The sequence below is a fragment of the Mustela putorius genome, unplaced genomic scaffold (assembly GCF_011764305.1).
Source record: "Mustela putorius furo isolate JIRA1106 unplaced genomic scaffold, ASM1176430v1.1 tig00003972_pilon_pilon_pilon, whole genome shotgun sequence".
Taxonomy (NCBI): Eukaryota; Metazoa; Chordata; class Mammalia; order Carnivora; family Mustelidae; genus Mustela; species Mustela putorius.
In genome coordinates, this window is record NW_025422115.1 from 26,567,589 (window position 1) to 26,580,183 (window position 12,595).

The 12,595-nt window shown below is 56.0% G+C and overlaps 1 protein-coding gene across 2 annotated transcripts in view; it reads left to right on the top strand.

Moving 5' to 3' along the window:
- MYT1 (myelin transcription factor 1) overlaps positions 1 to 12,595 on the top strand; it is a 63,358-nt gene that overhangs the window by 17,317 nt on the left and 33,446 nt on the right. For both annotated transcript variants that reach the window (XM_045070631.1, XM_045070632.1), the window contains exons 2-4: positions 70 to 170; positions 8,486 to 8,540; positions 9,446 to 9,476. In XM_045070631.1, the coding sequence (XP_044926566.1) occupies positions 8,486 to 8,540; positions 9,446 to 9,476 (86 nt within the window). In that variant the 5' untranslated portion in view covers positions 70 to 170. The remainder of the gene's footprint in view (positions 1 to 69; positions 171 to 8,485; positions 8,541 to 9,445; positions 9,477 to 12,595) is intronic.

A 12,595-nucleotide genomic window follows, 5' to 3' on the forward strand; every position in this document is an offset into this window, starting at 1 on the left:
CCAAGTTTCCCATGTCCCTTCCACCACACTGAGCTGCCTTCATTAAGCTTTCTTTTTCTGACCCCTCAGAAAATGAGTTCCGGGGTGAGCTGCTGAGTCAGAGGTGGACACAAGGAGACAAAGCCAGCAACTGCAGGACCTCGAGGCTCCTCCTGGGCAGACACGGCAAGGTGAGGCGCTTGGAAGGCAGCCGCTTTCCTGCCACGGGCTCCCCCACCAGGGTCTGGGCAGGGGTCCTTCTCTCTTCCAGGCATGAGGCATGGAGGTGACTTTCTGTCTGGCCACCATTACTCTTGAGCAGATAGAAGGTTAATTGGAGGGTAGACCATCAGCGATCTGGTCATGGCAAACTTCAAAGAAGACCTCAGGCCAAGTCCCTGCTCTGGGTCTGGTGACACCTGGGCTGCCTCCGGAGCTGTTCCCCGCCGGACAGACCGAGGATCGCTAGGAGACTTTGTTGCAGGAGCTCCTGAGGTCTGTCGGCCTTGTTTATTTCCATCTTCTCAAGTGGAGGCAAATGACACACGCCTGCTCATACCTGCTTGGGTCTCACTGCTGGAGGTGTCTCAGGCTCCGTGCCTCGCCAGAAATGCTCCAAACCCAGGGTATGCCATGTGCTTACAGCCACACCAAGCCTCCAATTCTAAACCTCCCAGGATGCACTCTGGGTGAGGCTGGCTTCCCAGGGTCTGGTGACCTTCAGAGGTGGAGGGAAAGGTGACAACAGGCTTTTGGGCATTCCTTTCCAGACCTCAGAGTCCTGTCTCCATTTTCTTCACATGGAGATGGTCCTCATCAAGGATCCTAGCCCTGACGCAGGGCATGGCCATCCAGATGTGATGGCCCTGGGTGTGGACAGGAAGGGCTAGAAAGGCTGAGGCAGCAAGATTACTTGAGGATGTTTGTAGTTCCCTTTGAACCTGGTGACTAGAATATACTTTCTAATGGGCGTCTCCTGGCACCTTGTTAAGCACCTTCACTCCCACTTTTTTTTTTTTAAAGATTTTATTTATTTATTTGACAGAAAGGAATCACAAGTAGGCAGAGAGGCAGGCAGAGAGAGGAGGAAGCAGGCTCCCGCTGAGCAGAGAGCCCGATGCGGGACTCGATCCCAGGACCTCGAGATCATGACCTGAGCCGAAGGCAGAGGCTTCACCCACTGAGCCCCCCAGGTGCCCCTCCACTCCCACTTTTGTTCTTGTAGGCTTGTTGGCGTTCTACCATGTTGGAGCCTGAGGCAAAAGGAAAAGTCAGTAGTACCGATCCTATCTTTATTATGATTTAAAAATCAATAGATTTTTGGCATTAATTTTGATATTTTGAAACCGTCACTAAACTGTTTATCTTGATGACTGAGTTTTTGTTTCCCATCTTAAATTTACACCTTGGTGCAAATGCCTCACTCATCTCTTCCCAGTGTTGAGCGTTCAGACTGAGATTAGGAGCTCTGGATGACATGTCTTGACCATTGTTGGAGGTGTGTGATGTAGAGCGCCGGCTGTGAGCAGCCTGGTGGTCCATGATCAGGCTTTCCTGGCAACAACTGCTCTGTTACAGTCTTCCTTCTAGTTTCGGCAGATAGGGCCTGAGTTACTGTTCTGAGCAGAGACACTAAGAGGTCGGAGAAGGAGGGAGGATGTGCCTTTGACAGGGTGGGTTTCCAGAAGGACTGCAGGGCTGGCCCCAGTGGTATGAGCTCACTGAGCAGGCTAGGGGAGTCCAAAGCAGGAGGTAGTGGTGGCCACGGGAGAGCAGAACATCACATAGCCAGGGTGGGCTGACTTTCTATGGGGGCTTGTTGATGTGGACCTCTGTGTCTGGAGGGTGGTGGGAGTGTAGTAGTCACGGCCGGCGGTCGGCCTTGGGTTCAGCACCAGGCATGCGGACAGCTCAGAGGTGGGCGGAGAAGGGCTGAGCCGAGACCGTTGTGGGCTTGGGGAAAGTGCGGGGCATTGAGCTGTTTATTTTTATTTTTTAACTTAAGAAGAAAAGAAGTAGGCATTGATGGTAGGTCCTTAAATCACTTCTTGACCTTAAGAATGAAGCACTGGGGCTCCAATCATGTAATATTCAAAGGAGGAGTCCAGATACGAATCCAGGAGAAGGCTGACTGCATGGAGGCCACTGCATGGGGGCCACTGTGCATGACCTTTCTGGCCTGCTTCACTGGGTGTGACTACACTCCTATCCTCGGGTAGAAATCCCATTTATGTTGGAGTTTCAAACAGAGGGACCTGACATAGAGATGTTGTATCAGGGTGTCTACCACACAGCTGCAATTTCAAAAGAAAGATTTATTTATTTGTTTGAGGGAGTGAGAGCGAAGGAGAGAGTGCATGTGAGCGGGGGAGGAGCAGAGGCAGGGAGAGAGAGAGAGAGAGAGAGAGAGAACCTCAAGCAGACCCCCTGCTGAGCATGGGGCTCAACTCAGGGCTCCAACTCAGGACCCTGAGACCATGACTTGAGCCAAAGCCAAGGGTCGGATGCTCAACCAACTGAGCCACCCAGGTGTCCCTACAGCTATAATTTTAAAAAATTCATTAATTAGGGGCGCCTGGGTGGCTCAGTGGGTTGAGCCTCTGCCTTAGGCTTGGGTCGTGATGTCAGGGTCCTGGAATCGAGCCCCGCATCAGGCTCTCTGCTCAGCGGGAGCCTGCTCCACACCCCCACCCCGTGCCTGCCTCTCTGCCTACTTGTGACCTCTCTCTCTGTCAAATAAGTAAATAAAATCTTTAAAAAAATAAACATTTATTAATTAGATTTTAATTTCCAATACAATGAACACAGTGTTATATTAATTTCAGGTGTACAGTAGAGTGATTCAACAATTCTATGCCTTACTCAGTGCTTATCACGATAAATGTGCTCTTCACCCCATGACCGGTCTCGCCCGTGCCCCCAACCGCGTTTCCTCTGGCAACCACCAGTTTGTTCTCTACGGTTTAGAGTCTGGGTTTTTGTTATTTCTTTGTTTGTCTCGATAGAACTATCATTTTCAATTTGGGGTTGGAGTGAGCCCTAATCCCCTGCTCAGAGATGTTAGGAAAACCTCTCCCAAGACATGTGTTAAATAATACTCTCTGGGGTGTCCTTTCTACAAATCAGGGAGAAGCTCTATTCCATTGCCAGTGGGCCGAGCAGTGGGTGGAATGTCAGCAGAACTTCAGAGACACAGTCGGACTCCCCCCAGAGGGGGCAGGACTATCATTTCAAGGAGCCAGGGGTGCCGTGGTGGCCGCGGTCGGGAGTCAGGTGTGTGGGCATGCGGTTTAGCCTCATGGAGCAGGGAATGGAAAGCGGAATGTGTGCGGAGGGTTCCTGAGGTGGTAGAACTTGTATGTCTTTGAAGAAGAAGGCTGCCCTTCAGGCTGACCTTGACCAGGTTTGCAGGTGCATGTTCAAAAACTGGGAACCAGTGAGGTTGTGTAAGTAGACAGTATATGGGACTGGGGATGGGGGCTCTGAAGGGCTCCACCGGAATGCTTGGTGGGGAGAGGCAGCAAGGAGCACCCTTGAAGGCTGGGCCTAACCCCTTCAGTGGTGGGAACATGGGTCTATGGAAGGGCTTCCTAGCGGTGCTGTGCGAGTGGGCATTGCCCCTGCTCACACTTCAGAGAATCAAACAAACCCAGATGGCTGCTTCTCCCTCACCCCTTCCCTCTCTCGGAGAAAATGGACCCTGGCCGACGCTGCTGCAGCCAGCATGGTGGGTCACAGCCAGTTCCCTGCCACTCCTGCTATGTTCCTCTGCTTCCTCATCCCATGTCATCCTTCCTTCTAGGCAGGTTTGCGTGTGGTCTCCTGGGAGTCAGTGGATGCCCCCTCTCTTTGTCTAGGTCTTCCAGGAGGGAAAACACTGAAACTTGCCCACAGGAACTCTACAATCCTTAGAATCCTATGGATTTAAAAAAATGTCCTAGGTTCATTCTAATTTTCCAGCTATGCTAGCTGTTGGAACACTCTCTTTTTTCCTTTTTAAGATTTATCTTTTTTCCCTTTTCTTTATTTATTTGACACAGAACGAGACACACACACAGCGAGAGAGGGAACACAGGCAGGGGGATGGGAGAGGGAGAAGCAGGCTCCACACTGAGCTGAGCAGGGAGTCTGATGCGGGGCTCGATCCCAAGACCCTGGGATCATGACCTGAGCGGAAGCCAGACGCTTAACCACTGAGTCACCCAGGCATCCCCTGGGACACATTCTAAATAAAATGGAGCCCTAACCTCTTTTTCCTCCAGCCCAGGGCTGGGATGAATGTCCCCCATGGTCAGGGGTCTGGAACCCCCACCCAGCTTCAGGCTCTGGTACTTGTTCAGCCCCTTCTGATTGCTCCTGGCCGTGTTCCCCAGTTCCAGGACCTCAGAGACATTGCCCAGGATCACCATCTGTCTGTTCATCCTTACATGACGCGTACTGAGCAGTGAATGAAACTCTGTAGGAGGGGTGGTGATCTTGAAAACATGACTGGATGGGCTTGTTTCACACTGAGATGAGGACCACGCGGGAGACACACGGGCACAGAGTGGAGCCTGAGCGGGAGAGGGTGGGAAACGGGAGGCCCAGGCCACCCAGGGATGCTTCCTGCTTCCCAGGGCTGGAGCACCTCCCACTTGGAGGCCATCAGCCCTAAGACCCTCAGGCCCTCACTGACTCCCTGAGCCTCCTCACTCCCACCCTCTCCCCTGGGGTGCGGTCCCCGTGGTCTGGCTGCTGAGGCCAGGACAACCTCAGCATGAATTCTGTTCTTTGTCCCACTCTTAGTTGTCCGTGCAGAAGAGTAGGGACATGGCACAGGAGAGGATCTGTGAGGGCCTGGGAAGAGCCCCGAGATGTGAGAGAGGGAGGGAGAGTGCACGACAGAGGGGGAAGGGCCTCCAGACACCACGACGGACGTCCCTGACTTGGGGAGGGTGGGGGGTCGGGGGCAGACCTGGCCTTGGAGGGTAAAGGCAAAGATTGGCATAGAGTCTGTTGGGCCTCATGGAGCACCTCGCGAGAAATCTCAGCTGCAGGTTGTCGGACGCCGAGAATCTGTCCTCTCTGCCATCTTCCTGGCTTCTGAGTGTGTTTCTGAGAACTCAGACAAATCTATGGGTTTCAAGGCTGCATAATTAGGGCATTTCTTTTTTGGTTCCCGAGTTTGTAAATGTCCCACTTAGGGAACCCAGTTTTGGCAAGGGTGCTCCGCAGATGGGTTCGAAAAGGAGCTGGTCTTGGGTGTTGTGGGAACCGTTTGTATTTAAAAAGAGCTTCTGTGATGAATCTTGACCTTTTGAAAAAACGCAAAACAGAACAAAATAGTAACAGCTCCTGAGTGAGACCCGTCACATGGCACTAACAGAGCCAGTTAAAAGGAGGGCTGAAGAGACAAGTCTCTGGTTTGTGGCTGTGGCAAAGGGAAGTGTTTGCATCCTTAAATGACTCCCCTCTCCATACTTTTCCTGCTGAAGACAGAACTCGTGAAATATTAATTAGAGTGCAGTGGTGCTGTGAGGGGCACAGGGAAGCTGTAAGACGGGCTTCTGGCGGCAGGACGGAGGTGGCTCACAGACACAGCACAGAGGGCGCTCCCGAGAGAGATCCCTGCCCCACAGAGAACATGGGCATTGAGGCCAGCCTGGCTGTGACAAGGGGCCTTTTCACCCTCCAGGTGTAAGGTCAGTCAGTCCTCTCTGGGTCGTGCAAAAGCAGAGAAGTGATTGGGTTGTGTTTGGAAAAAGCGAGGGTCCTTTAAGTAAATCCGTAAAACGTCAGAACGTGTCAGTCTTTGTGCCGATGAGGGACCTGTCTTGGTGTGGTTAGGGACAAAAGGCCCTGGGGGGCTGCCAGGAAGCCAGGCAGTGCCATACCTGTGGTGGTGCGGTGGCCTGAACCCCTGTGGCGCTCACGCCGGGGCCTTGGTCTCTATCTACAACACGGGGTGGGGGCGAGTGGAGAGCGCACCTTGGCAGAGTGCTCCGCTCTCTGGGAAGGAGAACAGGGATGCGGAACGGAGCTGGTTTCATCGTGTGTTTGCCCAGATGCTCTGAGGCAGCCACCGCCACTACTTCCCAACAGCCCAGAAGTCAGAGTCTCCCTGCTCCATCGCCGATGTCCCTTGTCACCCGCTCACAGACTCATCTCGTGTTAAAGAGCTAACCTGTGTTTCCTCCTGGACTGGGCTCCTTCTTTCCTTTTAGAATCAAAGCTACACGCACTGAAGAGAACTTCTCACTCACTGACCATCTGACGCAGATAAATCGCAGATGGAAAGGTGCTCGGCAGAGTGAGTGTCCCAGCTCTGCGCTGCATCAGTGGGAGCGCCCAGTCGCGCCCCTGCAGCCCTTTCTGTTCTCTGCTCTTGAATAATTTATCTGCAGGAAATCCGAATTGCCAAGGCATGCTTTAACCTAGCAGAATGATTGCCAATTTCCCTGGGAAAACTGACAAAAAAAAAAAAAAAAAAAAAAAAAAAAAAAAAAGAAAGAAAAAAAGAAAAAAGAAAAAGAAAAAAACAATAGAAAGAAGGCTGCCGATTGCATTTCAGCTGAAAGCCGGCGCCAGCCATCAGACGCGTGAGCTCCATTGTGCGGCTGGCATTGGAGGGGTGTGCTTGGGCTCCGCGCAGATGACAGTTGAAGGCTCGTGATGTAATGAAGTCCCTTTGACACCTGCTCCTCTCTTCACTTTATATGTGAGTCATTGGCCCGTGGGGAGCCTCTGCTTTAAAAATAGAGATTATAGTGATTCCGTTCCATGCTGCCGGAGAGCTGTCACTGGTCCGGGGGCTCCGGACGCCGGCTCTGCCACCTGGGCCCGCAGCTGCGTGGATCACGCCCGGGTTTGAGTTCTGGTCCTTAACAAATCACATAAAATGTTGTGTGTGACCACTGCCTGTGGGGAGGCTCACTTTACAGATTTCATCTTCCTAACTGGGGGGATTCCTTCCCTCCTGCGAGGGGACTCCGTACCTCAGAGCTCAGGCTTTCCTCTCGAGGGCCTCCAGGCTTGGAAGCCTGAGTCTGTCACCCTTCCTTTCTCCCTTCTGCTGTTTGGCCTTGCCTTTGACAAGCCTTGGTTGTGGCCTGGGGACAGGTGGCATCACTCTGTCCCCTTCCCGACCACAAGGACAGGTAGTGAGGCCGGTGGGGCTCATGGGACACCTCCTGCCAGATAGAGGCCCCTGGCCCCCCACCTCAGAGACAAGGGACATTTCCACTGTCCCACCCACCTCCTACCGCGTCACTACCTGTCTGGCCAGATGTGTCATGGGTGACATCCGTCCAAGATTCTACGTGAGGACCTATGGCCCTGGGAAGATCCCCTCCTTGGGCTTCTCCATGATGCTTGTACCCTGGCTTCACCCTCCTGAGGGCTCTTGCTCGACTCCCCGACAGGACCATGTGGACCATGTTCCCCATGGGGATTAGGCAGGGTCGGGGAAAGTGGGGGTGCACTGATGGGCTCAGATGGGGCAGTCAGAGTGGTGAGGGGTCTGCACTGTGCAGGGTGCCCTGCCCCCTCAGGAGGACCCACTCACCCACTCCTGGGAGAAGGGACATCCCTGGGAGGGTGGCCTGTGGGTCCTGACCACGTGGCCCCTCGGCCTGTGTTCTTGCCTGAAGCTGGCTCCCACCTCTAGAGCCACAGTCTCCAGCATGGGGGCCATGGGCCCGACTCAGAGGTGCTGTGAGTCCAGCAGACATGCAGGGTCTCTGCGAGTTAGCACAAAACAGCCTCCCACTCAGAGGCTTTTCTATGGATTACTGTTGAAGTGACAATGGTCAGGTCAGGTAAGGTTTTGTATATTAAAATCCGTGTCACGCATCCTTTTACATTTGTAGTATGGTTGCTATCATGTCACTGTGCCTGACGTGCTCTCTGTCCCCACTGGGTGCTGGTGCCCAACTTCTGGGGACACACCCTCAGTGAGCACGTCCTGTCCCTGGGTCAGGCCACTGGTCCCTGGGCTCCCTCCAGGATGGCACACGGTAGAAATCGAAGTAATTCATTTTCTGGACGCTTTGTGGAGACCCGTTCCAGTCCCCGCCATCTGTTTCTAAAGAGGGTGACCCCAGTGTGTTGGGGCCCTCACGCCTGTGGGAAGCTGGGCTCTGGGGTCCAGTGGGGGACCGGTTGTGATGCCCAAGTGAGCAGGGGTGGAGCTCCCCAGACTGGTCAGGAGCCCGTGTGCTGGGAGCCCTACTGTCCACAAGCATCCGGCAGATGGGGCAAGGGCTCCTGCTGGAGGTTCCTGTGGGAGGGGGAAGGTGGGGGCAGTGGGAGGGCTGACTGCCGGGCCGGGAGCTGGGGTTTCCCCACTGAAACCCCTGCCCCACGCTTGCTGGCCTGGGTCTCAGGTCTTCTCTTCCTGCGAGCCTACCCCTTGTCTGGCTGTGTCACAGGCTCTCCGCAACCAGAAGAGCTGGGGCCCTGTGCGGCCCTCCAGAGGGGAGGTCCTGGGCTTGGCCTCCATTAACACCCCAGTTGTTTTTGCTTGCAGATGAGCTTAGAAAATGAGGATAAACGGGCTCGCACGCGCTCCAAGGCCCTCCGAGGTGAGTGCACCCCCTCCCAGCCCAGTGTGGCTGTGAATTCCAGGTCCTAAAGTAAAGACACTACGTTGCTCAGGAAAGCAGAAGCCCACATTGGTGGCCAGGCCCTGGGAGGCTCCTCCCCTGATGCTGAGCACTTGGGGTCTGTCCATGGTGTCTGGAGCCTGTGAGGCCTGCGGTGGGGTCCAGACCAAACGGCCTGGGGTGTGGGTGAGCAGGTAGATGGCCCCACAGAGTGCGGAAGGCCAAGGTCCTTCAGGAGACCTTTCTGTTTGGAGCTAGAATGCTTCCAGGCTTCTGTGACAGCCTCCTGCCCTCCTGGGAGGTCAGTCCTAGTGCAGGAGGACATGGTGGGGGGTGGGGGGGCTTGTCAGATTGAGCTGGCAGGGGGTGGGGGGGCCTTTGGCTGGCTCACCTCCCTGACTCCCTAAGTACACACTGGGCCGGGGCTGCACGTCTGGTGTGGGGAGGGGCCAGAGCGCCGAGCTTCCCACGTGAGCTGCTCAGCTAGACCCCGATGCACTGTTGCCCAGTGTGGCCCCATCACCAGGGACCAGCTGCTTGGTTCTCTCCGCCCAGGCTTCTCTGCTGGGTCAAGTTTCCTGTTGGAAGCTGACTTCCCATGGCAATTTGAGAAAGAGACACTGTCCTGGTGCTGAAGGCTTGGAGAGCAGGGACTGGTTGGGATGCCTGACCCCTCTGTAAGGCCAACAACGTCTCGCGGGGAGATCTGGGGAAAGCATAGGGGGGGCGGCAGCTCGCCCCCCTGGTCCCGCCACACATTCTAGGAGGTCAGGGAGGGATGGGGTTCCCTTCTCGCTGGGATTGTCTCCGCTTCTTTTCCGTTTGTGCCTTTTTAGTTCGGACTGCCATATGTGTTTCCCTGTTTCTCTCTTTCTCTCACTCAGTGCCCCCAGAGCCCACAAGTGCCGACCTCAGGTAAGAAAGGCTTTCTGCTAGCACCCAGCATTGCCCATGCCCGTGACCCCGAACACCCCACTGTCCCACACGGGGCACTTTGGATGGCTCAACCGCCCCCCGGGACCCCGCTCCTCCTTGCCACGAGTCCCGCTATCTTCCGCTTGCCTCTGCTCTCTCCCGCCTCTGTCCTGACCCCACCACGCAGTCAGCCTTGGCACAGGGGCAGAGCTGTGCTGACCTGTGGTCACCACCAGGCCTGCCTGTCCCCGTGGCCCCCAGCCAGCAGCAAGGTGTCACTAGGGGCTCTCAGGAAGGGTTGTGCATCTGCTGGCCAGAGGCCCCATTGGGCAGAGATGAGGAAAGGCCTGTGAGGTCCCCAGCCATCCACAGACTCCAGGCGCCGAGCGTGGTTGGTGCGCTGGTGATCTTGCGCTGGCTGAGCTCTGTGAATTTCCAGATTCTAGGTCAGGGCTTACCGGGAGGGGCATCCTGAGGAGGAAGAGAGGACAGCCCACAGCAGGGATTTGCCAGGTCCAAGCAGGAGGGGCCAGGTCGACTTGCCCCCACCTGCCGGCTTCTGTCCTGGGATTGGCCCCTGGGATGGCCAGAGAGGAAGCCCCCCCTAGTCCCGTGCGTCAGGGCTGTCCCAGAACCACCCACACGACCTTGGAACTTCAAACTCAGTGGGCCTGGGCCCTCAGTGTTGTTTTGCTTAGACAGGGCTGGTGATGTTCAGTTTCCAACAAGGAAAACCAGCCCTCAGACCCCCCTGTTTCCTGAGGAGGGGCAGTGCCAGGTGTCCTGGCTCTGACAGGAAAGGGGAAAGGGAAGTGGTGCTCATGGATGGTCCCAGAATGTCAAGGGGTGTCAGGGGCCCCCTTTAATGGCCACAAATTCCCCATGAGACGGAGCTGGGTTTGGACTGCAGCTGCGCTAACCTGCCAGAGGCTTGTCCTTGGGGGACAGAAGGGCTCCAGGCCCACCCTCATTCCCACAGAGCCCCCAGCCCCCAGCCCTTGGCCATGTTGGTGGGGCGCCGTGCCCATGCAGAAGGGCCAAGGGCGACAACCACACCTCAGTGAGGTTTCTGTGACCTTCTGGACTCCCAGCAGGGGACACACAGAACATTCCAGTTTCTGAGGGTCCATGCTGTCCCTGCCCTGCCCAACCCCCAGCCTGGAGCAGACTTTCCACGTCACTGCACATGTCCGGAGCTTAGGGGGAAAGAATCTTACCGAACGGAACAAGTCTGGGGCCGGGGCTGTCTCATTTCTCACCAGAGTGGCTGATGGCTGGTTTGCCAATCAGGTCGCTGAGAAGACCCCGGAGTGGGCAGCGTCCCTCTAACCTTTGAGGCTGTGAGCTGGGGACAGAAGGGAAGGGACTGGAGGCCCAGGCTTGCGACAGACTCTGCGTTGGCTGCCTGGCCTAGTCTAGCTCTCAGGAGACACGGCTGCTGCTGTTTTCACCCTGTGTGGGAAGTGGGGAAACTGAGGCTTGGAGGACTGAAATTTGACCAGAAGAGCTGGGTCATACGCACCCCAGGCCCCAGCCCAGCTCACGGGGAGAGAGTGGGAAGGCTACCAAACCAGACTGGGGAAAGGTCCACAGAATGTGCTCCCTGGATGGGTGGCCCGAGGCTCCAGGGGAGAGAAGGCCTCCAGGAGGAGGTGTCACTTCCTCTGGCGTGTGATGCTCAGCAACAACCTCTTCAGACCGTGAAGGGGAGGAGGCTGGTCACGGGAATCAAGGAAGCTCTGGGTTTTGGTCACAGCAGCTAATTTGGGCAACAGATAAAGTTATGGAGTGACTTGCGAAGGCAGATCCAAAGACCTTTCTCTCCTAATTTTGAAATAGAACAGAAATGACTCTGAAGATAGTATTGTTTTGAAGTGCTCTCAGAGAGGACCCAGCCATGAGAGGGTCCTGTGAGCACCTTCATTCACCGTGAGGTCTCAGCCTCCTTTCTCGGCAGTAGGGAGACTGTTGCCCGTGTTAGTGGAGAAACTAGGGACAAACGTGTTGATGACTAATGTTTTAGCAACAATCCTCGAGGTTTGGGGCTTCTTGGAGCTGAGTGGAGTCCTCTGTGCCAAAGAGACGCCCGTGTCCTGCCTGGGAGGTGCGGGTCACTCCTGTGCTCCTGGGCGCTCGCTGGCCTGAGCTATACCTGGGGCTGTGATGTGTGGTGGGATCGTGGCTCTCGCTCCTTAGCTGGGCACACCAACCACACGGGCACCTTTATGCTGTGAGAATGGGCAGACGCTGCAAGCCGGCACATCTGCCCAGCTCACCAGTGACTCTGCCCTGTCCTGGTGAGGCTTATGCTTTGGGTGCCAGCGCAGGGAGCCTGTGACCTGGAACAGGACATCACCGTATTAGATAAACTCATGCCCAAGTCACTGGAAGGGAGAGCCGAGTTAGGGGGAAGCTCTACGGTGGGACCCGCTCCATGGACGAGGGATAGAGGCCTCCCTGTCCCAGAATTCGGCCCACATCCCCTGTCCCGGTTTGTTTATTCCCAACTCGAGCAGGCCCCCAGGAGGCTGCTTGCTCTCAGGGGAGTGGCATGGCCGTTGTTAGGAGCTGAGCTGAACAGGAGGCTGACCGGGAGCCGCCAGGGCTCTGAGTGCCTTCTCCTGCCTCTGGAGCCCACGTTGCTTCTCTGTGCCCTGGGTTTAACGCTGAGCGCCCAAGAAAAAGCAAATGGACCTGGTGGCTTTTCCTTTGCGTCTGTGAAGAGTGGGAAGAACTGTGGGACACTTCGGTCTGTGTCCTGGTCTGGACCCGCCTGCAGCCACACGGCCTGGGAGGGGCTGTTGGAGGGGTTGGCTGGTGGGAAGGTGGGGAACCTGCTTCCCCCTGCAGATGCCTGCTGGGCCCCCTCTGGAGCACGTTTGAGGAGAGCCGCCCATCTGTCACACCTGCATCTGGGTTCCCTCCCAGCCCTGTGACGTCACCGGAGGGCCTCCTTGGAGCCAGTGGCCAGCTTCTGCCCGGGGGACAGATGAGAATGGAGAGGTGCCCCACCTGCCTGCAGGGGGCGGGAGGGAAGTCAGTCCTGTCCAGGGCTGGTAGTTGAGTGCAGGGCTCCGGCTGGGGGTCTTCCTGGCCTCAGCCTTGACTTCCCTTGACAC